Here is a 24,670-nt window from a genome sequence, read left to right as displayed (position 1 = left end):
GGGAGGGGGGTTATGCCATAAAAAACTACGAACTAAGCAGTAAACTACGGACTCAAGTGGCTTATACAGAACGATGTTACAGTAGGTATTATATTGTGATGGCCGTTTCATTCACGCTTTCCCTGATTCACGCAGCTGCGTGAAATGTTTTATAACTTATCTCCACGATGTCTAGAAATAAATGTCCTTTAGTTCGTTCCTGCTCTCCTTCCTGTCTTATTCAGTGTGTGTGTGCCAGTGAGGAGGACTCACCCAGGTCCTGCCCGTGGGCTCTCTCGTTGCCTTGAGTGTAGAGCAGAGAGTAGCCGTCGAAGATCAGCGTCGTGCCGTACGGGCACTGGGGGATGTCCGTCGATTGGCTGTGACGCGTCACCATGAAGCCGTGGTCCATGGAGGAGGGGCCAGGGGGGCCCACCTGACCAGGTACGCCATCAGGACCCGGGGGGCCGGGCAATCCTCTGGGTCCTAGAGATGGGGTACAAATTGTATCTGGTAGTAAACAAGCTTTCAAGTTCACGTAACCATACAATTCCTCATCATAGACCTGCTTTCCTGCAGTATGCACCACAAATGTGTGTGTGTGTGTGTGTCTAACCTGTGGATCCAGTTTGACCCAGCTCTCCTTTGGCGCCTGGATGTCCGTTGTACCCAGGTGTCCCCTCGTCCCCTTTAAGGCCCTTTGCACCAGTCACACCTAACAAACAGGGCCGAGTTAGCATGTGGCTGAAACCCACCAATAACCAGTATGGAGCGCTCTGCACTGAAAATGGCTGGCAGTGAATTGAGTTAACTATGTGAGATTTTTTTGTAATGTTAGTAACATTTAAATTCAGTAGGAACACAATGTCTCAGGAATGTAACACTTTTTGTGGCTATTAGCTTACTGTTGTTGGTACAATCCTGGTTGGTTCCTACAGTTCCTGTATTACTGTAATCTAAAAGACCCACCTTGAAGTCCCTTTTCGCCTTGGTAACCTTGAGGCCCAGGAGGTCCTGAAGGTCCTAGCAGGCCAGGTAATCCGATGTCCCCTTTGACTAAGGTGTGAGGGCCAGGAGGTCCTGGAGGCCCATCATTACCTGGAAACAAGGGGTCATTAGGGCTCCATAGAACTCCATGGTGTGTGTGTGTGTGTGTGTGTGTGTGTGTGTGTGTGTGTATGTGTGTGTGTGTGTGTGTGTGTGTGTGTGTGTGTATCTGTGAGTGTGTGGGTGTGTGTGTACGTGTTTGTGTGTGTGTGTGTGTGTGTGTGTGTGTGTGTGTGTGTGTGTGTGTGTGTGTGTGTGTGTACGTGTGTGTGTGTGTACGTGTGTGTGTGTGTGTGTGTGTGTCTGTGTCTGTGTATTTGTGAGTGTGTGTGAGTGTGTGTGTGTGTGTGTGCGTGTGCGTGTGTGTGTGTGCGTGTGTATGCGCACGAGTGCATAAGCAACTGTGTGGTGACGGTGACACACTATCCTTGTGTGATTTGCGAATGCATCAGTGGCCGGGCAAGTGTTTCATCATCCCCTACCTTTGGGCCCAGGGAATCCTCTGTCTCCGAGGTCTCCTGGAAAACCGCCAGTGCCAATTTCACCCTTAAGGCCTGTGGAAAAAGTCAAATGGCCGTCAATCAAACCGCTGATCACCATCGGACCACCACTCTGCCCCGCTATAAGAGTATAGAGGGCCAGGACATGGACAGGTAATGAACTGCATTTCAACACCACTGGTGAACTTTAATCTACAGCATCTCTAATGCTACAGTAATGTGTTGCTCAGTGGTGTTTTAAGCGCCCAACGTCGTCTTCCAAGCAGTGCTGCCCCCATTGACATACTGTAAAGGCACCTAAACCTAATCCTAACCCTAACCCATGCCTAACCCTGGCACCTTCCAGGCAGCGCTGCCATGAAGACAACATTGGGTGCTTAAAACACCAAGAAACGAATGGCTCAAGTCTTACCTGGGAAACCAGGGAAACCCTGAATGCCCATCTCTCCTTTAATTCCACCGTAACCAGGAAGACCAGGCTCACCCTAAAGCAGTCAATGAGATTCACAGCAGAACTAAGTTTCACGTTTTGTGGTCAACTTTAGTGAACAAGATCATTAGTCAATGCTTTCAAAAAACTGTGGCATATAACAAAGTAATAAAGGTAACAATTGTAACTCGGTAACATACAGGAATTCCTGGAGGACCCTTCTCTCCTTTGTAGCCCTGTGTTCCCTGAGGTCCAGTAAATCCCTGGTCTCCCTTCTCTCCTTTGGCCCCCAGACTTCCAGGGACACCGGGAAGACCCGGAGTACCAGTGACACCTGCAAGCAAAACAGTTCATTAGGCTCCAAATAAATAGTCTTACTATCTACTAGATTTACTGCCAACTAAGGCACCACCATAGCATCAAAGCAGAAAAACAGAAGATTTAACTAAGCCAATTATCGCAACGACACAACAACGACACAACAATGTTTATTAATACCTCAAAATAACATTTCATAAATGAACCTTATTATTTTCAGTAGCCACAGGCGTGAAGATTTGAACAAAATCTGGTTTGGTTTTTACAGAGGCTTTTACCTCCCTGAAATATCCGATTTTGTTTACTACACTCAGAGTTTAGTGCTGGCCTAGTGGTTCGCCTATTTTCGCCCTTTCACATTGTACATCAACGGTTAGACCGAGAATTCTCAATCAAAACTCCACTGGAGCTCCAAGCGGTTTTGTACACACAACCTTACAACACTGTTTACAGCACTTCGAGTGAAGGTAAAATGTAATTGTTGGTACATAGCTAATTTAGATACACTTATGGTGTGGGTGCTTGCGTTTCTTTACGAATCCACGGTCTTAGTTTGTATAGAACTGAAAATTAAATGACACATACAGTACACGTAAGAGTACACAGGACGGGCAGTAATTGATGTCGTTCCTAGTATAGATAGATAGATAGATAGATAGATACTTTATTGATCTGCAAGGCATAATTCAAGAATACTAATACTATGATACTACTTAACTGTAAATACTAAAAACGAATACTATAATACTAAACGCAAAAAAAAAGTCAAGCATACCAAATTCCTGTACCATCATCTAATTGTTCAGGTAATTGTCTGGGCTTCATGAAGTCACACATAACAATATCACTTGCTCACCTGGTGCTCCTGCTGTTCCTGGGGTACCCCTGTCTCCTTTGGGCCCCTCCATAGAGGGTCCAGGAATGCCTCGCTCTCCTGGCTGTCCTGGTCTGCCATAGTCACCTGCAAGTCCTTTATCACCTTTGATGCCAGGGACACCAGGGTGACCAGGTGTTCCTGGAAATCCTTGACTGCCTTTGTCACCTTTGGAATGAGAATGGCTTTTCAGTAAATGTACGAAGATGGACAAAGTTAACCCAGAATACAGACAGAAGTATTTCACCTCTGTATTTCACCTCACTAGTATTTCTGTATATCAACTTCAGCATAAATGAGCTTAAACAGGCATGCAAATTCTTTTGTACTGTAAATATGGATTTGTGCCCCTCACTATAGGCTCACATGAGTATACAGCTCTGGACAAAATTAAGAGACCACTGCAAATATGACTGTCAACTCATTCAAATGTCACTCAGCAACCGTAGGATGACGTCAGAAAACACTGAGCAGTATGTTAAGTTCATAATATATTTTTGTTTACTATGGCTACTACCATATTAAACATTTAGAATTAAATATACATGTAGGACTGAAATGGGAGTTTTTTAAGAATAATCACAGCAGAAGGTCATTGGGCGTTATGTGCACTCACCTTTGGAGCCAAATTCTCCTGGGTTACCTGGGCGGCCTGTACCTGGTGTACCTGCGAAGACACGTCAGAGAAAAACACCGTCTTTTTACTGCCGCATCAAACGCAGCAACATGTGCAAAAAACGGCAGCATTCAATTAGCCCTTTTCACTTGATGTCAGACGAAGCGTTGCTGGGTGTCCTCCGGCATGTCCAGCCGCCCAATACTACAGAAGACGAAGAAGAAGTATTCATGGGTTTCATCAGGTCCCTTTCCACAAGTGTATACAATCAAGCACCATGCAGTCTGCATTGATAATCAAGGTGCTTGATTGTATACACCTGTGGAAAGGGACCTGGTGAAAACCATGAATACTTCTTCTTCTTCTTCTGTAGTATTGGGCGGCTGGACATGCCGGAGGACACCCAGCAACGCTTCGTCTGACATCACAGTGAAAAGGGCTAATTACTATGAAGACCACGCGCATAGCGCTACTGACCTGGATCTCCTCTGTCTCCTGAGGACCCCGGATATCCATCCTTGCCAGGATCACCTTTGTCACCTTTGTCCCCTGGGGGACCTTGTAAACCTGCTTCTCCTAGGAGACAGAACACATGAGACATGAGTTTGGGTCTTCACATTGACTTTTGAACTAGGTACTTTAAGGGTGTTTTTATTCAGGTTTCTGGTCAAAGAAATTCATGCACACACATATTCAATGGCCTTTTAACGTGTGGATGCAGAATTTCTTATATGTACTGTACAGTATGTTTTAATGGGCATTGTGCCCCATGAGCGCCCCATGGTGTTAGAACCGTACACACTGTAGTTTGACAAAGAATGTTTGTGAGAGAAAAAGATGATCGATTACAACCAATTCTCTATTGCATCGTTGTCTGTGGGCATGATAGTAGTCCTACGGTCAGAAATCTCGCTGCAGAAGAGAAAACCACGAGAAGACTACAGGTACCTGGTCGTCCTGAAAGTCCAGGTTCTCCAGGTGACCCTGGCAACCCAACAACACCTTTCTCGCCAGGCTGTCCCGGACTGCCTGCTCAAAAAAAAGACACATTCCTGATCAAGTGACAAACTCGAATCTTCATATTCAAAGGCTACATGTCCCTACATTTATTCCACGGATTGCATTATGGGATACAAACTGTGATTTAAAGAGGAAGTTGGCGTTAATGACCTGGATATCCGATTCGTCCTGGGTCTCCCTTTGTTCCTGGTGATCCGGGCATTCCTGGATATCCCTCACCACCCTTCTCTCCTTTGTCACCAGGAGGGCCTGACTGTCCTGGCAAGCCACTGGCTCCCTTGAGTGAGAAACCCACATTTATTAATTTACTAGGCGATGGTAGTGGTTAAGGAGCTGGGCTAGCGTGCAGTAGCCTGAAAGTTGTTGTCAATTCCCGACTTCCGCCATTGTGCCCTTGAGGTACGAAATATAAAGAGGAATTGAGACTACCTTCTCTCCGGTAGCTCCAGGAACGCCGATGCCTGGCAGGCCAGCATCACCCTTGTCACCCTTCGACCCGTCTGTTCCTTTAAAGCCAGTGTGCCCAGTAGTACCAGTCACACCTTTGGCCCCCTTTGGCCCAAGCGAACCTGCACAGTGACGCAGAAGCAGACAGGCACGCACACACACACACACACACACACACACAATAAATGTTCTGAAAAGCGTTATACCTGATGCAATAAAAATAAGAAGCTGCCCTTAGCCAGCCATTAGAGGGAAAATGTGCCATACCTGGCAATCCCATAGCCCCCATGCCCCCTGTTTGTCCAGGCTCTCCAGTGCTTCCAGGCTCTCCAATCGAGCCAGGATCACCTTTCTCACCTGAGTGGGACAAAGAGGTCAGTCATGGTCCGAAAACTCCAACAAAAAGCAACAAATGCGTTTGGGTGTCAGCCTACCTGGGCTTCCAGGTAAACCAGCCTCTCCATCCTTTCCAGGTTCTCCAGGGTCCCCTGGCATTCCTTGGTGGCCTAACTGTCCAGTTTGGCCAACGCGACCTTGTAGAAAGAACATGGGATATGAAGACGTGTTACTTAAGTCAACCGACTTCATGAAATACCCTGACAAGGGGAGTGATGACCTCATCATCACAAGAGGAAATGATGGTCATGATGTGAGGGAAATGACACAGTGAAAATAACAATGGAACCTTTTATGGAATACTGTAGGCAAGGGAATGCCTCTCTGTATATTTCACAAATTTGAACATTACTTTGTTAAGACCGGCGGCCACCTGACACAATGTTCAGCGGTGTGGGCTTGACGTGCAGGATTTTAGAACAGTTTTCTATCCCTGTGTGGCTGCTGCGCAACAGACATTTCTTGTGGGCTTTGCTCCGTTAAAAACAATGGAGTTCTAGGCTTTTTTTCTTGTTGCGGCGTACTGCGTACGTGTTTAGTGGGCGCCGGCCTTTAGTGAGGTTACTTGCAGGATTCTCCGTCCTTTCTGCCCATTTACCTTTGTCTCCAATATCGCCCTTCTCTCCCTTCATGTGCTCCATCTCCCCGGCAGTAAGGTTGCCGGGCGGGCCGGCAATACCTGGTTCTCCTTTCTGTCCTGTAGGCCCAGCCTCACCAAAGTCTCCCCTCGGCCCACTGACGCCGGGATCGCCTAACAAGAGAAAAAGACAAGGCAAAAATTCCACAAGGGCCCAAATACTGACCAAATCTGTAACATACGGTGCATACTAGCGTTGCAGTTTGGAGCATGTGGGAGATGGAGAAATTTATCCAAATGTGAAACTATTGCAGTTGTCACACTGACCTCTGGGACCGGGCGAGCCTGGAGTTCCTGGTGTTCCTGCTTTCCCGGGTAACCCTGGCGTGCCAATCATTCCCATGTCACCCTTAATACCTGGGGGATAACAAAGACTGATTTCAGTATTTTTTCTTTGAGTGGTAGACTTCTGAATATAGAAACTATGCTCTTTACTTTCAGCAAACACTTTCTAAAAAAATCACAGAAATGATCTCCTTTACTGTGGTGAGATTCTGCCTATTGTTCTCCCAGGTCATTAAAAACCTACCTTGGCTCCCGGGGAATCCATCTCGTCCCGGGGGACCAGACCGTCCTGGCAAACCTTTTGAGCCTGGTTGTCCTGGGAAGCCAGACGTGCCCTTCTCTCCCTGGGGCCCTGGCATGTCCAGACCGGGGGCTCCTGGGAATCCCTTCTCTCCTTTCTCACCACTCTGACCTTTATTCAAATACATCACAAAGTCAGGAGATTTTGTACATCTGAGAGTGTGCTAACAACGAAAAAGGTGGTAGAGCATGTACCTACTTTTCAAATACATCATACAGGAAGTCAAAAGACTTTAAAAACGTGTTAATAAAAAAAATGATGGTAGAGTACAGTATGTGCTGCATGTTTCTCACCAAAGGGCCCAGGATCTCCAGCTGGTCCCATGGGGCCAGGTCTACCAGGTTCTCCAAACCCTGGAGGTCCAGGTGGTCCCTCTTGACCTGGTCGTCCTGGGGGTCCACCATCACCTGGAAATCAAAAGTGCAGAGCATGACTTCTTGATAACGGACTGAGCCAGCCAGCATTGGAGGAATCCATGGAAGTTGCTGAATTCAATTTAGTGCGATCCTGGTACCTTTGACACCCTGAGCTCCTGGTGGCCCAGTCTGTCCGTCAATGCCTGGGATACCAGGAGGACCCATGCTTCCCTTCGTTCCTGGAAAGCCTGAAACACCTGGTGGACCCATGGATCCTTTAGGCCCTGGAAGACCACGTCCTGGCTCACCCTGGTATTGAGTGTGTGTACAATCTTACAATTACTCTTGCACATATACATACATATACATATTCATACTATATACATACAAATTCTTAATAGATACATGCATTCTGGCATACCTACAAATATACTTAAACATGTTTATACTGTACCTTCGGCCCAGTAAACCCTGGTAACCCTGGGTTGCCATCCCGTCCTGGACGACCAGGTTCTCCTGGAATTCCTGGTGCTCCTGGTGTTCCCGAATGTCCTGCGTAAAAAAAAACAAAAAAAATATTAAAAATATGATTTAAACATAAAACTTATGTAGAAAATCATGCAAAAGAAACTTAAAGGAGGACTCTGTCTGTGTTTAAAATGTTGCTCAAGGACACAGAGTACTATCGGTAGGACAAAAATAGATCCATTTATTAATAAATTTCATAATCTATTTCTGCATTTACTTATTTATTTATCCTGATTATTATTTTTGGTCCTCCATAGCTTTCAGTAAGATTAGTGCTGTTTCAGCTCAGCTGTCATATGGACCATTCAATGTTATTACATGGTTATTACTAATACAAAACCATTGCAATGCTCAATCATTGCTATTTTTTTGGAAATAATCTTCACATTTTGGTCTCCATGGAAATGGGAAAAGCCATGAGTTTGTGTTTGGTATGGACTTTACTTGAATGTTTTACATTTGGTGTTTCAAGTAGACCGGTTGAGTCCTATGGTTTCATCTGTATCCATCTTTTTGCCAGAGCCCTCATAAATTTCCAGGGCTCCAGATGGCAAATAAAATGCTGTCAATCATTAATTGTCCTGTTGGCCTCACAGTCAATACTAAAATGCTGTCAATCATTCATTTTCCTGTTGGCCCCACAGTGGTGTCCTTCCCCCTGAAGACCACATTCCCTTCAAACAGCTGATACACTAATGCCTTGACCTGACAGAGTTTAACATTGTTCCATTGTGCTAAATATAACAAACAAATCTTATAAATCGATAAATATCAATAAATTACATACTCCATTGCAAACTTCTGACCGCAGGACAAATAAAGCACATGTTGAACACAGTAGCCATTTTCTAGAGCCCTGAATGTGTAGGATAACTTTGAACTAACCAGCTGCTGTGTGCAACACAACAGACCTTACTGAAACTCAGAACATGCTGGTGTCTCACAAGATCAGACTTCTGGAGTAGACACAAATTGTGACCTACCTTTAGCCCCATGTGGCCCAGGAAGTCCAATGCCAGGCTGGCCAGGATCACCCTTCACTCCTTGATATCCAGGCAATCCAGGGTTACCTTGAGGTCCTCTGTCACCTTCAAATCACAAAGGAAATATCACACAAACAAATATCATAAAACCTATTTTAGACCTAATCTGATGTTGTCAGATTAGCACTTTCCAACCATTGGACCAAATTAACTATTTTTTACTATTTTGTTTTAGGACAAAATGTCCAACAATAATTGTCCAATCAATAACTAATATGCCAGACTGCTCTGAAAAGTATAACAGAAGCGTACCTTGAATGCCAGGTGTACCATCCACTCCTCGTGGTCCAGGTGCGCCCTGTGGGCCAGGTGAGCTCACGCCTTTGCCAGGATCACCTTTAGGGCCTTAATTGGCACACGTATGTCAAAATTGTAATTGATGTTAAAGCGACATTTGGATTTGCATGATTTTGCTTTCAAGTCTATGCAGTCAAACTCCAAGAGTTAAATGTGCAGGTGTAGACTCACCTGGTACTCCAGGGTTTCCTGGCACACCTGGTGACCCATGGCTACCCTTCTCTCCTGGTTCACCTGGGCGGCCTTGCCCTGGGACACCTGGGGGTCCGGGGGGTCCTGGAGGTCCTGACAAACCTGGATCACCCTCTCGACCACGGTCACCTTTAAATCCTTTTAGAGACTAGGGATGGGGTATGTAATGTATTATGCGTTGTGATAAGTAAGATAGTTGATACTGTACATTTAATGTCTGTGCATGCTGTACATTTGATGATGTACATTCAATGTCTGTGCAGGCTGTACATTCAACGCTGTACATTTATTGTCTGTGGATGCCTTTTAGATCTAGAAACATTTACTCTAATCAAACAGGTCACCAACACGATTTTCAAAATCCTGCATTCTTCACTTACTGGTTCTCCTTTGGATCCGGGTACACCTGGTGACCCATCTCTTCCTGGACGGCCATCCAGGCCAGGCAAACCTGTGCTTCCCTCTCGGCCAGGTAAGCCCTTGTCTCCCTTGAGCCCGGGGGCCACATAGATGTCTCCAGGCTCACCGATAGCACCAGGAACGCCCATTAGGCCAGGGGTACCCTCGCGACCCTGAGGAGGAGACACAGTCATTCAGTATGACTCTACACTCTTAAAAAAGGGTTCTTGAGGTGCTATATAGAACCGTACAAGTTTTAAAGAACCATAAGAGGTTCCTTTGATGGACCCTTCAGAATGGTTTAAGAACCGATTAGTATAATCTTTACTCTTGTGTAATATTTACTTACGTACATCTTTATCAAATGTTGCAGACCCAATTTTATTGACCCAATTGTACCAGCAATTGTACAATGACAATAACGGCTACAGTATCTATCTTATCTATCTACAGTATCTTTCTTAATCTTTTAAATCTCCCCTCTTCCTTTAACACTCCTAACCAACCTAACTCAATGCCAAACCAATACCACAATACCACACAATACCATTTTTTCCCCACTACTATCTCTCCTGAGCATCAAACTGGTTCAAACATGGCAAGAATCCATACCAAATATCCAAATATCTCACTTACTGTGTCACCAGGGCGACCAGGTGTTCCAGCCAGACCTTTGTCTCCTTTAGAACCAGCAGGGCCAGGATATCCTAAAAGGAGAACAACGAGAATTACCATTCTGCACACACAAACACATGCCCTGATACTGTCTTCGGATCCGATAGCACAATCTGAGCCATTCTGGCGTGAGCTGCTTTGTATTGAATGCTTTGAGGATGACCCTCACTAACTCCTCATAAATAACCATGGGAATTGAACTCAAATCCTCAGGAAACAAGTCATTTTTACCTTGATTTCCCTTTGGTCCGGCAGGGCCCGGTAATCCAGGAGGTCCAAAAGCAGAGCATTGCACACAGGTGTCTCCTTTATCACCTGGTTAACAAAGAATATGCTGTTATCAGCCAGTGTTCTTAAAGGCTTGAAACTAGGATCAGAAAAAAGGCATAAACAGCCCGCTGTGTTTTGTTTTAGCCAGGACAACTCACCTTTCTGTCCCAATTCTCCCTGAAGTCCTGGATTTCCAGGGGGGCCAGGGTTACCACGTGGTACATCGCAAATGCCACCTACAGCACAAAAGTCAAAAGTAAAATCACCTTTTGAAAAAAAACACATCTCACAAATGGAAGGCTCTGAGTCAGCTTTACAGACATGTTGAATAACGTCTGATTAATGTGTTATTATTGCGTATGTTATTGTGTATCATCTGTAGAGAGCAATTAGAATTCTGTGCTGGTGTCTAAACAAAGCCAAGGAGGATGCAAGGTCAATGGTGTGCCCAATCCTCAGACTGCTTTTTCTGTTCTTTTGTTTTGGGTGCTCTTTGAAAATGTAAAAAATGTCCGACATGGACCAGCTAAAAAAATGTCCACATGTACTGTAGCGACATGGGGCCTGGGGCCTATGCCCTGAAGAAGGTCCATTAAGTGGTCCATGTACTGTAGGACATAAAATTTTTGCAATAAAGACGTTTTAATCAAGGAGTGCCTTGGTGATCTGATTTTTTTTCTGCTTTTTCTATCAGAGCCAAGGAGGTTCTACCAAATGCTCTCAGCTTATGCTTGCAATTGTTATTACTGTTTGCTTTTGATGTAAAGCACATTGAATGACCTCACTGTGTATGAAATGCGCTGTATAAATAAACTTGACTTGACTTGACTTGATTACAAAAGGCTGCTCTTACTTAAAGGTCCAGGTGGGCCCGGTGGGCCAGGAGCTCCTTTTAGACCGTCTGGCCCAGGGAGTGACTGTCCGTCTGCGCCCCTGTCTCCCTTCTGTCCGATCTCTCCAGGGAGACCCCTCTCACCCTTAGGGCCTTCAACATTCCTGCCTGGAATGGGACAACAGGTACATGAGCATATGCATACATACCTTGTTCAAGCTGTGGTATATATACAGTATGATTGTATTGTTTTTCAAATGACAAATGACTTTTGTGGTTGGTGACTGCTTAGGACAGTTTGCAGGACAGTGTAGATTGTTACATACTGTACTACCAGCTTTTCATGGCATGCATCAAAGAGCCATCCTTACCAGGTAGTCCAGAGTCGCCTCGTAGACCAGGGTACCCTGTGAGTTAAGAAGATGAGCTATTAAGGACAGCACTAAACTACCAGGTTCAATGACAATATTGCATTTACTGTGACAGAAAACGAAAGAAAGGTGATATGTAAACACACCCACCCCTCTCTCCTTCAGGGCCGGGAGGGCCAGGTGGACCAGCAGGGCCTGGGGGACCATCACCACCCTTTCCAAAAAAAAAACAACAAGTCTCTCATTTAAAGCCCCATTATGCATACATATTGGTCAAAGAGATCCCAGTGAGCACTACCTCCTTTGAATGTGTTCACTTCATGCTGACTGGACCCGCACAGCTACAGTACAGGTTGTTCTAATCTACCGCCCTCCCAAAGCCTTTCCCTGCTTCTTATCTGAGCTCACTGAACTGCTTGCCACTATTTGTCGGAAACCCCCTGTCTACCATCCTGCTGGGTGATTTTAACATTCATGTGGATTCCAGTAATTGTTCTCTTGAAACTGATTTTTTTTATCACTTCTGGACTGCTTCAGTTTTAAACAACACGTACATGGCCCCACGCATGAAAAAGGGCACACCCTGGACCTGGTGTACTGTGCTGGCATAACCCCCCTCAACCTGCAGTGCACTGACCTGATCCACACTAATCAGTAACCAACAAAAACACCCCAAATTGCTCTTCACCACCATCAACCATCTTCTTCACGCTCCTGATCCTGCTAAACCCTCAGATGCAGCTGACCTCTGCTCCAGGTTTCTGGATTTCTTCCAGAAGAAAGTTGACACCATCCAGCTTCAGTCTCCTGGGCTCTCTCCCTGCCCCACGCTGTCCCAACAGGATTCTCACCACTCAGCTGCCTGCTCACCTCAGTGCTGCCTATCCTCCTTCTCTCCACTGGATGCCGACCAAGTAAAAACATGGTCACCTTGTGGTCGCCAAGAATTCAACCAGCAGTCTTGACCCAATGCCCACGGTCCTGTCAAGGTCTGTATTCCCATTCTCTGCGATTCAGTGGAAAACATCCCCAAAAAGCCAGGCTCAGACCCAGACGACACCAACAACTATCGTCCAGTATCCAACCAAAATCCTGGAAAGAGCAGTGGCTGCCCAGCTTCAACATCACATGTCCCACCATGAGCTATTTGAACCCCTCCAATCTGGTTTCAAAATCACTAATGACCTGCTAATGATGCTGCCGACAATGGCCTCATCACCATCCTCATCGTCCTTTCTACAGCTTTTGATACAGTTTCCCATACTATCCTTCTACGCCGCCTCTCTGAGCACATCGGCCTCAGTGACACTGCACTGTCCTGGTTCCTGTCCTACCTCACAGGCCAGAAACAATTCATGACTCTCAATGGCTCCAACTCTGATCCAGCATCCACCAACCATGGTGTGCCCCAGGGCTCTGTGCTTGGTCCTCTGCTGTTCACCATTTACATAGATGCTACCCCTAGGTCATATCATCCGTAAACATGGACTCAACTTCCACTGCTATGCCAATGACACTCAACTTTATATCAGTACAAACCCCTCCTCCCACCCACACAACTTGTCAACTGCCTGCAGGAACTCAAATCATGGATGACCACAGACCCACTCAAACACAACAGTAATAAGACAGAGCTCATGGTCGTGGCCTTTGCATCACTGCTCAGGAAAATTGAAGACCTGGCCCTGGTTGTGGTTGGCTGCTCCATTTCCACATCTCCTGAGGTGCAGAACCTGGGTGTTATCCTGGACTACACTCTGTCCTTCCAGTTCCACATCAACAACGTCACCAAGTCCGCCTTCTACCACCTCAGAAGCATCTCACGACTCCGGCCTTCACTCACACATTCAGTGACGGAGACACTCATCCATGCCTTCATCGCCTCCCGCCTGGTCTACTGCAATGGTGTCCTGTCTGGACTGCCCACCAAGGCCCTTAGCCGACTCCAGTGGCCACCCCCCGCACCAGTTTGCAGACTTTTGGGGACAGGGCTTTCTCTGTCAATGCTCGCACACTCTGGAATAATCTACCACTCCATGTCCACTCTGCCCCATCCCTGCCCATGTTCAAAAAGCACCTGAAAACATTCCACTGAATGAAAGTCCTTTGACCCACTAACCCTCAATATAGCACCAATATAGCACCAAATCCTAGTTAAAATTAGCAGACAGGCTACACTAGGATTCTTTCACAAAAACCCTTCCAACGTATAGGATTTAGATTACTGTAACATTTGCATAAATAACTAACCCTATATGCAATACCTAGTTCTGAACATCACATACTGTAATTTACAAATTGTCTTCAGCTATGAGGTTACAGTAATACAAGGGGGCAGTTAATATGATATTACTGTAATATGTTGGCTGTAACTTGCATAAAACACTGTCATGTCGCTTATAGCTCATTATAGCTCATTAATGAGCAAATGTAGGGAGGTTTCTTTGTGAACACCAACACTGTAACATGTATCGGCATTTTTTACATCTGTACCGGCATTTTTAATATGTGCTAGTATTTGTAATGTGTGTTCTAATATGTACCTACAGTATACTGTATTGTGCACTGCACTTTGAAATGCACTAGCACTTTACTGTGCACTGCACTTTGGAGTGCACTAGCACTTTATTGTGCACTGTACTTTGGAGTGCACTAGCACTTTACTGTGTACTGCACTTTGGAGTGCACTAGCACTTTATTGTGCACTGGCACACCAGCACTTATTGTGCACTGCACTTTAAATGTGCATCAGGTAGGGCAGATTGCACCGCTCAGCTCCTCTTGCACTTTGGTGGTTGCCTTATCTGGTTGCCAGTTATGTACTGTATCCTCCTCTTTGTTTGGTTGTCCATATTGTCTTTACACATTGCTGTCTCTGTATGTTCTATGTCTGTCTGCAGCAGTACCCTGTCTCTAAACCAAATTTCTCCCAAGGGAGACAAATAAATTAACTTGACTTGACTTGACTTATACACAATGCAGCTAAAACATAGGAAAATACTGTATTGTTATCTATGGTACCATGGTTGAGCATATCAGTCTGCGGTAAATGAATAGGTCTTACAAATCCAGGTGGTCCTCTCTCTCCTTTATCGCCCTGCAAACAAACACATACAGAACTGCATGACAACAGTGCTAGAAAGGCCCATACAGTACGTACAGTATATGGTCAAAAACACACCTCAGAGGACAAAGCTTAGTTAATATGTGTTCACACAAGAAACTTACCGGTCGGCCATCAAATCCAGGGGTGCCAGGGTATCCTGAATCTCCCTAAAGAAATCAATAAACAACAACATGTTGAAGCATTTTTATAAACATTGAATTATTTAGTATTCAAACTACTGTCCAAAAGTAGAACATTTTTAAGTTCTTCATAGCTATGCCTGTACCTTGTAACCAGAGTCACCATCTTTTCCTGGTTTTCCCTGAAAAGCAAAGCAGAGAAAAACACTGAGTATCACTGTAATTTAAAAAAAAAATCTGGGTGTAAAATTTGCTGAAAACAACACGTGACAAAAGATGTCCAAGTTCTAGGCTGTGTAGTAAACAAAACCTTAACACTTCTAAGGAGGCTGTTTTGGAAGTGATTATTGAACACAATAGTTTTCTGAGATTTAGCATTTTAATTCTATTTTATTTAATTTTATTTTACTTTATTTATTTACAACTGGAGTCTTACAATCAGTCACTTGACAGGAGGAAGAGTCTCAGATGATGGTAGTGAAGGGTAGCTCTCTGGTACTTTGTTACCTCTGCTAAGGAGGTTACGTTTTCGTCGGGTTTGTCTCTATGTCTGTTTGTTTGTTTGTTTGTTTGTTTGTTTGTTTAACTGTTCGCAAGATAGCTCAAAATGTTATTCGGGGAAGGTCTGAAATGACCCAAGGAAGAAACTATTACGTTTTGGGAATTGGGAGTGATCCATATCACCATCTTGATCCAGGAGGCGGTTATGTTTTCGCTTGGCGGAGGTCTGTGCTCTCTGAGTAATTTTCTAGGTTTTTTTTTTATGCTTTGTATGTTTGGTCATTCAAACTCGATCCCTTTGGGGACACTTTATATACTTATGTCAGTGTAGTAACACAAACAACCAGAGCCAAATTCCTTGTGTGTGTGTGTTAGTTGGCAAATAAAATCTGATTCCAATTCTAATCCTGAAGAATTCATCATATGAATTATAAACATGCTTTGTCCCACCCCAACGACAACAAACTGTATACTTCCATGTTAAAACATGAAACATAATTTCATAATTGTGCGTATAATAAGCCACACACCCTAAACCTAACCTTTACTAAAAAGTCTTTTAGGTTGCCTTCACACTTGGTCCGTTAGCCCTGACCCATCTGGTCTCGGTTCGCATTGCATTTTTGTTTGCAGTCCTGGGTACGTTTATTTCATAAACACTAGCGTCTATTTACCAATATTGCTTGGCAACGTCGCAAAAACATCAGTTTATTTCCTGATTTTGGAACAGACAGCATTCAAACTGCATGTTTTCATACCTGAAGAATTACAAAGCAATATATAAATCTAAAAGCCTTTGAAGTAAGAAATAGAGGTTTGAGGATTGTGTACATTGTATAGATTGTGACATTATGCTGAACATGCATAACATGCATGTCTGTCATCTACAGCTAACAGTAGTCATAGCTCATTACCATAAAGTTAACTGAGGCTCAACTTTTTTTTGACGCCCATGACGCCCATGAAGCCACGCTCACGCCCAGAACGATTTTGACGCCAGTAACGCCGGCTCTAGAAAATGAATGATTTCGGGCACTCTTGAGGCTTTTGACGGTTTCGGTCTGAACACACAGTAAGGCATGCAAACAGGTCAGGCTGCAGTTGAACAATAGACAGGCGATCTTCTAAAATGTATGTATTTCAATGGACATAGGCAACTAACTGTCCATTTATGCAGAGCAGTATATACTATACAGCTCTGCATTTATGTTGTTTTGACTGCCCCACATGGTACAATGTGGTATTGAACACACAGTAAGGCATGCAAACAGATCAGGCTGCAGTTGAACAGTAGACAGCCGATCTTCTAATGAACCGAATGAAAATGAAGCCTAACGAGGGACTCACTCTAGGTCCTGGAGGGCCTTGTTCTCCTTTTACACCGTTGACACCGATGTTACAAAAACCCTGCAATGGAGAATAGACACACTTTTTAAAACACACATCAAGACCCAAGAGGATGTTTGTTAAATGTGTAGTGCACATTGCTGCTATCTCCTGGCAAGTTAAAAAGCTACTGTTTGTATTGAAAAATCATTATGTTTCCTCCCCATACAAAAAAAAGAGAAAACCTCTTACTTTATCGCCTTTTTCTCCCTTAGGACCCTGGACGCTCTATATACAAACACACACAAATATGTCATGATAAAATGAATATTCACTGCAACGGAATATACTCTTGTTGTCATGTTTACATCTGGGAAACCATAGCTAGTGGAGGTACAGTACCGTGCCGGTGTCGGGCTTGGTCTGTTCGTTGGTCGTGCCCGGTGGGCCCGGTGGCCCTCTGAGCCCAGGATCACCCTGCGGAGAGAGGAACGACCCGAGCACAAGAGGTCACCGGTCTGATCTTCTTATGATGGTCTGCAGTGTATTACTAAAACGTTTGTGTTTCAATGGGCCTAGGCCCATATATACAATACAGTACAGCTCTGCATTCATGTTGCTTAGACTGCCCCACGTGGTACAATGTGGTATTACAAGGGAATTGGGATAAGGCCAGCTGGTTTGCATGCTATATCTGAGCATAGGCTTTTCACTAAAATGTATGTATTTCAATGGGCATAGACAACTAAACTGTATGCAGCATATACTGTACTGTATGCAGAGCAGTATCTACAGTATATACCGCTCTGCATTCATGTTGTTTTGACTCCCCCACATGGTACAATGTGGTATTACAAGAGAATTGGGATGTGACCAGCTGGTTTGCATGCTAATATCTGAGTATAGGCTGTTTAGCACTGTTACTGTGCTGTTTATGTCACTGCGGTATACTGTACACTCTAACTGTAAAACATTTCCTTGGTAAGAAGAGAATAACCTTCTGTTTTTAAGAATGTTTGTGTTGCATTATGCAGTGTTTACAGTGCAATACAGTATAGGACTGCGCTACCACAGCACGATGTGATGGAAGATTACAACACACATACTGAACAGTGACATCCACGGGTGGGATGATCAGATATGGAAAAAGAATATGCCAATGAGGATTACCTTCTGGCCTTTCTCGCTCACAAAAGACAGTCTGTCACCCTGCAGCAGAAACAAAAAGACACCACAAACAGCCCTGTAACAACATTCAGTTTTTGCAGACACGTGGCAGTAAAAAATAATCTGATTGGATGTGTAGAATGTGATCATCCAGTCAATGATGTGCACTGTCATCCATTCCTACAGTACCTTGTCTCCCTTTGGGCCAGGTGGACCTGGGTGACCCTGCAATGATATGACCATTAGAGATACACACAGGAGAGCAGAACAATGATTTCCATTGGACCACCATTCTGAACATAATTCTTCAAAAACGTTCAAAAGATAGCCGAGGCGAGAGGACTTACCCTGGGTCCTGATGGTCCTTGGGGACCCATTGAACCTGGGGGGCCTGGGAATCCGTTGGCTCCCTATCGGAAAAGGGACATCATTCAACAATGTATACACACACTATAAACTACACAATACAATGGTATCGTTATTTAGAAGTAAAGATAAAGTAATGTTTTATGATGATGATGATGATAAGTATGTAATTATGATGAATCACGATGATGAACGATGAGGGATGGCAAATCCTAACTCCAAAAAAGTTTACAGTACATGATGGATACTCACAGGCAGCCCTGGCTGTCCTGAACGTCCTGGTTCACCTTTCTGAGGCATAATACCGCCAATGATACCGCCTGGGTCACCCTACGAGACAGGGGAGGAGGGATCGGTGGTAAGTAGTTGCACAACAGATGGGAAACAAACATGTGTCTGTATGAAGTCAGTCTAGCTATGAAGAAACCAGAATAGATGAGGCTTTCTTACCTTCATTCCAGTAATTCCAGGAATACCCTAAGGAAAGGAGAAGGTGCCGGATTAGGGAGTGTCATACACTATAACTGTATCAGTTGTATGGCTGTGATGTAATGAGCTTGTTAATATAAAATCGGAAGCCTTACAGGAGGACCCTGGAGGCCCGCAATGCCTGGGATTCCATGCATCCCCGCCTCTCCCTGAGAACGTCAGTCAGAAGGGAGAAAAGTCAGAATCAAAATGAGCTGCAGTACAAACACACAGTTCACAAAGTCCATTGAGATCCAATGGGATAAAACACAGCATGTTGTTATGAGACCATTCAAATATGGCATGATGTGATCTGAATGAATGTAAAATGCTTTGCAGATAAAGCACACGGAGGGGGTTGTTCAGAACACCACAGGAGAGGATGAAAATGTTGACCTTTGTTCCGTTGCATCCTGGGATGCCGGGAGGTCCAGGGGGGCCGTCCTGTCCTGGGATGCCCTGCAGACGAAAACATCCCAGAATGTGACCAACATGACCATACACTGCTGACCATTGCTCCACTATCACTACTGAGCAGAGCTTTCCATTAAAGTAGCGTTTCATACAACATATATTCCATCAGAATACATGCTACAGTACGTGCTACACTGTAGCACTTTTTCAGAATATACTGGTTATAAAATATATACAATATTAGTATAATATAAATAACACTTACCGGTAGCCCTGGGTTTCCTGGGAAACCTGGCAATCCTGGAGGTCCCTGTTAAGATGAATGTACGTTTACAACAAAGATGTCATTCTGACTGATAAGCAATAAGTGTACAGTAGGTGCTTCATTTAGCCAAAATGGGCCAAACGGTGTGAAAGACTTACGCGTGTTCCTTTGAGTCCTGGAGATCCAGACTCTCCATTATCACCCTATGGAAAGAGAGAACACGCAGGTCTTTAGAGACGAAGTCTGTGTGGAACCAGGGTAGAAACTAAGGTGGCGTTTTTGGACCGGTCAAGTGATTGGCCAAGTTGATCTCACCCGAGGTCCCATAGGCCCAGGAGGGCCTTCATGCCCCTGCATCCCAGGAAATCCCATGTTGCCTTGCAAGCCAGGTAGTCCTCTCTCGCCCTAGAGAGTAAAAGGCATATAAATAAGGACAGTAAGGCATACTTCATACCTCTCACCCTAAAGAGAGTGGAAGGCGTATGCATAAGGATAGTAAGGCATACTTCAGACTAGATTAATCAGTGCAGCTAGCCTTAATGAATCATTTTAACCAGGAAACATAATTAATTGGTCTTTCAACATTAACCACAGTAAATCATCTAAATGTTTAAAAATAGTTTCTCAAAGTAATTCTAAGTCTGCATGTGCTGTATGCAATGTTACCACTAGATGGCGCTACTGAACTCTTATAGGAAATGGCCCAATAAACTATGTAGGCCAGCATGACCAATATTGTACAGGACACTAAATCACTCTACGTCAGGGATTCCCAAACTGTGGTACGCGAGCCGCTTTTAGGGGGTACGCAAGATGAGAAGGGCTATGGCGGAAAAGTGTTGAAATTGAACTTTTCAAATTTTTCAATTTTTTTTTGAATAAATAAATCATTTTGAATCAGGTTATAATGATATGGAAACATGACATCAAAGGAAATCATTTGTAAACTCTATAGTAGGCTGTGTTTTCATTTCATATTTTATTACAGTAAACAAGATGCCTGGAATGCGCCGTAATGTGTGATGGTGGGGGTACGGAGCCGAGTCAGGGCGTAGAAGGTGGTACGTGTGGGGGGGGTTGGAACCGCTGCTTTCTATAATCAAATTAATTGTTCTTTCAAAATGAACTACAATAAATGATCTACATGTTTAAATGGTGTTAATAAATTCTCAAACACAGGCCTTTATGCTGAAAATGTAATTTTTAGCTGCTGTTCTGCATGTATGCAATATTACCACTAGGTGACGCCACTGAACACTAATAGGAAATGCCCCAATAAACTATGTAGGCCAGCACTTGATCAATATTGTGCAGGAAATGAAATCACTCTGCATGATTCCATGAATTGGTCTTCCAAAATGAGCCACAATAAATTGTCTAAATGTTTAAATTTCTCAAATAACACAATGCCTTTCCACTGAATGCCAATTTTAGCTGCTGTTCTGCATCTATGTAACATTACCACTAGATGGCCCACTGAACTCCCCAATGAACTACATTGAACCATTCTGAACCATTCTGTTGTACTGTACATATTACTATATTTCAAGAACCTATTTTCTATATTTCTCTTTTTACATAAATGTAGTATTCAATGTTTAATGATATGGATCCCTCAAAGAAGGACTGTGGTAAAGTGTGCAGGAGAATGGGCTGTGGTGAGAAGATGGCATGGCAGGATGTTATTACTGGATGGGTGAGCTAACTAGTGCCCAGGAGAAACAGCGTTTGCACTGACGTTCTTGGCGTTACTCTGCTCTCATGTACACAGCATGCATCATGTCTTTGTGTTCCTGTGCTTGACTTGGCATGGAGTGAGTGAGTGTGCTGTTCAGTAGGGGAGCTTCTTCCTCTTCCCAGGCCTGCTCTATTGTTTTATCTCTCTCAGTCTTTCCTTGGCATGCTTCAGTTGGTGACTCACAGCCACCTAACTTACTGCATTACTCCATCAGTATCCGGCCTTTCTTATCTCTTCCTTTTCTTAGCTTTTGTTCTCTCTCTCTCTCTCTCTCTCTTTCACCTCTCTTTTTCCCTCTTCATCAAAGCCAAGAGTACTGCACATCATATTGCTGGTATGGCTCCCGTCTCTCTCTCTATCTCTCTTTCTCTCTCTTTGTTTCATTAAATTCTAAAGCACACATATCAACCGGTATAATGTGTGTTTAGTGAATAGCCAATAAAGCCAATAAAGCTATGAATTGAAAATTGAATTGAAATTGAATGGCACTGAGAACAGAGAAGGTAACATAACTCAACATGTAAAAGGAGAGAACATGTATGTTTACAGCACAAACAGGTACTTTCAGTAAAGTGACTCACCTTTTGCCCTTTGACACCATTGCAGTCACATTTTCCACATGAGGATCCTGAACATCCCCCCTGCACAGAGGACAGAGACAGAGAGAGAGAGAGAGAGAGAGAGAGAGAGAGAGAGTAGTGTTACTGTAAGCCCAATTAACTTGCAGTTACATGCATCACCACTAGGTGGCGGCAGCATATCAACACAGAGCCACTTGCCATTGTTGGTTTGGCCACTGGCAAACCACTGTTTGTGACTCTACAGTAACTTAAAAAGAGACTTTTTATAGCACAACATTGGAATAATTGAAGACAATAACAAACAATGACAATCAATGGTGACAATTGCTGATGACAATTGCCAATGACAGATATCCCCTGAGTCTGGGCGATGTGAATCATGGCCTTCTGTCTCAGTGCACTGACTATGATGGCCACTATGTATGGGTTCAGGATCACTTCAGAGAAACCCACCACACAAATCAGTCTGCCAGTGCACCCAGGCCCAACAACCAAACGTATGTGCATGACGGTGTGTGGTACAAACAGCGAAATGTGCAGAGAGCAATCTTCGGTTAAGGTTAAACGTATTACTGATTTGAGCTAGTGGCGTGATCGATTTGAACCAGACTGAACATCTGACTGAGCCCCAGCCTCTGGTCTCTATTCCCAGTCAATGGGCAGATGCAGAGCTCCAGCTGTGGGCTGGTGTCGCCTTTGCCCTCCCCAGCCCTGGCTCTCATCGCCTGGGGTGATTTCCCCACAGCACCACCCCCCACCCACCCACTACATCCAGCCACCTAATCAGCGCCACCCCAGAAAAAGAGCCTGGGAACCACAAACGACCACCCCCGACCACCCCACCATCCTGATATCTCCTCTCATCCCCCCGCCTCCCCTCTCTCTCTCTCTCTCTTTCTCTCTCTCCTTCTCTTGGGCCAGCTGTTCTCTCGCTCACGTGCGGGGCGTTGTGCCAGACAGACTGTCCAGACCCGGCCTCTCTCTCTCTCTGGAGTCCTTCTGCAGCGGGAACATGAGGGGCTCGCTCCAGCCCCCAGCAGAGGAGAGAAGCAGATACTACCACACACACACACACACACACACACACACACACACACACACACACACACACACTAGCATATAAATACTTCCAAATACACACACACACACACACACCAACCACCAACATCAACACTCCCTCTAATGTCTGTCTCAGCCTCCTTTATAAAAGTGTCAGTGTGAGTGCATACATGTGTATCCATTGGCCCGTCTGTGTGTGTGTGTGTGTGTGTGTGTGTGTGTGTGTGTGTGTGTGTGTGTGTGTGTGTGTGTGTGTGTGTGTGTGCGCGCGCATGTGTGCGTGGGTGGGGGGGGGGGGGTAATTGAATCAGCGTGTGGCCCTGCTGAGATGGACCATGGGAAAGAGGCTTTGCTTGGACTCCGCTACGGTTACGGTTTCGCTTTCCCTCGTCCCTCTCTCTCTCTCTCTCGTAGTGGCTGACACTGTCCTGGGACCAGCTTTACTGGGACTGTCTCTTGACCCCTTCCACCATCATAAGCCAAAAAGCTGAAACAGATCCGCCAACGCATCAGCGGCACCGGCCGCAGCAGAGGCCCAGTGTGTTCTGTGGAGGGAGCACAGTGTGTCCGGGTCAAGTGGACATGCTGCCCTGTGATCCAAACGGCTCATGGAACCAAGGCGCCAGTCAGCTGTCTCACAGTGTGTGTGTGTGTGTGTGGTGTGTGTGTGTGAGTTTGTCTGTGTGTGTGTGTGTGTGTGTGTGTGTGTGTGTGTGTGTATGTGTGTGTGTGTGTGTGTGTCTGTGTGTGTGTGTGTGTGTGTGTGTGTGTGTGTGTGTGTGTGTGTGAATGATCTCATTCATCAGTTGGGATTCCCAGCTCCACTGCTGAGCTGTGGCTGGTAAATCCAGGTAGCAAATCCAGGTTATAGCTGGATAGAAAGCCCCAACCTTTCCCCCCTTTAAATGTCAGGGTTCACACAGGGAGCACCACGGCTGGATTCCCTGATCTCTCATCCAGCTGTGGGTTCTGTCAATGTAGGCCAAAGCAGAACATAAGACATAACTGAAACTCGTGACATATGGTAGTGTTTTCCCATCTTGAGCGTTGAAAAACAGACACGAGGTATTCGGTGCTACAGTACTCATGGTGAACGAGAACAGTAGGACAAATTATCTCCGTGTGGGACAAACAGGAAACTGTCGTGGTGCACCACAGAGAGTCGCTGGGGTGACCATGTGGTTGCTTTTTTTTTAAGTGCAGGTTTCTATGGTGAGCCAGAGTGCCATGTAGCCCACCGCACGACATCCTCGATTTGCAAACAACATGGAGCCACACACATACACACACGCACACATACACACATGAACACACACACACACACACACACACACACACACATACAGATACACACACACAAACACACACACACACACAGACACATACACGCACACACAGACAGAGAGAGAGAGAGAGAGAGAGAGAGAGAGAGAGAGAATTCGGGCTGCTGGTGTGTTAGTGCTGTGCTATTTAATGCTGAGGTTACATTACTGTAAATCAGCATGGCTGACATAAAGGGGGCTATGGACAGTAAGGAGACTCACTACACACACACACACACACACACACACACACACACACACACACACACACACACACACACACACACACACACAGGGGCCTTTCATATGCCATCCAGTGGAGGCTCTTTCCACTATTTCGGAGTGTTCTTCTGCTGGAGGTCAGTCCTGGGAGCGCTGCATTCCTGCCATTGCGCTCCTTTACA

The 24,670-nt window shown here is 44.9% G+C and overlaps 1 protein-coding gene across 1 annotated transcript in view; it reads right to left on the bottom strand.

Annotated features, from left to right (window-relative positions):
- Positions 1–24,670, bottom strand: part of col4a1 (collagen, type IV, alpha 1) — a 56,051-nt gene that overhangs the window by 6,312 nt on the left and 25,069 nt on the right. The window contains exons 2-48 of the mRNA XM_062534391.1: positions 21,886–21,945; positions 19,882–19,971; positions 19,725–19,769; positions 19,567–19,611; positions 19,284–19,346; positions 19,004–19,057; positions 18,870–18,896; positions 18,672–18,749; positions 18,401–18,463; positions 18,243–18,278; positions 18,057–18,095; positions 17,289–17,363; positions 17,139–17,174; positions 16,908–16,967; positions 15,206–15,241; positions 15,042–15,086; positions 14,878–14,910; positions 11,964–12,027; positions 11,814–11,849; positions 11,464–11,610; positions 10,769–10,846; positions 10,572–10,655; positions 10,302–10,372; positions 9,647–9,838; positions 9,246–9,414; positions 9,030–9,122; positions 8,718–8,822; positions 7,661–7,758; positions 7,365–7,515; positions 7,144–7,257; positions 6,794–6,961; positions 6,532–6,621; positions 6,226–6,378; positions 5,666–5,764; positions 5,499–5,588; positions 5,214–5,353; positions 4,935–5,061; positions 4,713–4,793; positions 4,242–4,340; positions 3,765–3,815; positions 3,131–3,316; positions 2,157–2,290; positions 1,939–2,011; positions 1,509–1,580; positions 949–1,077; positions 596–694; positions 253–465 (exon numbers count right to left, since the gene is read on the bottom strand). Of these exons, the coding sequence (XP_062390375.1) occupies positions 253–465; positions 596–694; positions 949–1,077; positions 1,509–1,580; positions 1,939–2,011; positions 2,157–2,290; positions 3,131–3,316; positions 3,765–3,815; positions 4,242–4,340; positions 4,713–4,793; positions 4,935–5,061; positions 5,214–5,353; positions 5,499–5,588; positions 5,666–5,764; positions 6,226–6,378; positions 6,532–6,621; positions 6,794–6,961; positions 7,144–7,257; positions 7,365–7,515; positions 7,661–7,758; positions 8,718–8,822; positions 9,030–9,122; positions 9,246–9,414; positions 9,647–9,838; positions 10,302–10,372; positions 10,572–10,655; positions 10,769–10,846; positions 11,464–11,610; positions 11,814–11,849; positions 11,964–12,027; positions 14,878–14,910; positions 15,042–15,086; positions 15,206–15,241; positions 16,908–16,967; positions 17,139–17,174; positions 17,289–17,363; positions 18,057–18,095; positions 18,243–18,278; positions 18,401–18,463; positions 18,672–18,749; positions 18,870–18,896; positions 19,004–19,057; positions 19,284–19,346; positions 19,567–19,611; positions 19,725–19,769; positions 19,882–19,971; positions 21,886–21,945 (4,291 nt within the window). The remainder of the gene's footprint in view (positions 1–252; positions 466–595; positions 695–948; positions 1,078–1,508; positions 1,581–1,938; positions 2,012–2,156; positions 2,291–3,130; positions 3,317–3,764; positions 3,816–4,241; positions 4,341–4,712; positions 4,794–4,934; positions 5,062–5,213; positions 5,354–5,498; positions 5,589–5,665; positions 5,765–6,225; positions 6,379–6,531; positions 6,622–6,793; positions 6,962–7,143; positions 7,258–7,364; positions 7,516–7,660; positions 7,759–8,717; positions 8,823–9,029; positions 9,123–9,245; positions 9,415–9,646; positions 9,839–10,301; positions 10,373–10,571; positions 10,656–10,768; positions 10,847–11,463; positions 11,611–11,813; positions 11,850–11,963; positions 12,028–14,877; positions 14,911–15,041; positions 15,087–15,205; positions 15,242–16,907; positions 16,968–17,138; positions 17,175–17,288; positions 17,364–18,056; positions 18,096–18,242; positions 18,279–18,400; positions 18,464–18,671; positions 18,750–18,869; positions 18,897–19,003; positions 19,058–19,283; positions 19,347–19,566; positions 19,612–19,724; positions 19,770–19,881; positions 19,972–21,885; positions 21,946–24,670) is intronic.

The sequence above is a fragment of the Sardina pilchardus genome, chromosome 4, assembly GCF_963854185.1.
Source record: "Sardina pilchardus chromosome 4, fSarPil1.1, whole genome shotgun sequence".
Taxonomy (NCBI): domain Eukaryota; kingdom Metazoa; phylum Chordata; class Actinopteri; order Clupeiformes; family Clupeidae; genus Sardina; species Sardina pilchardus.
Note: the sequence above shows the minus strand (reverse complement) of the source record. Positions and strands in the feature narration are given on the sequence as shown.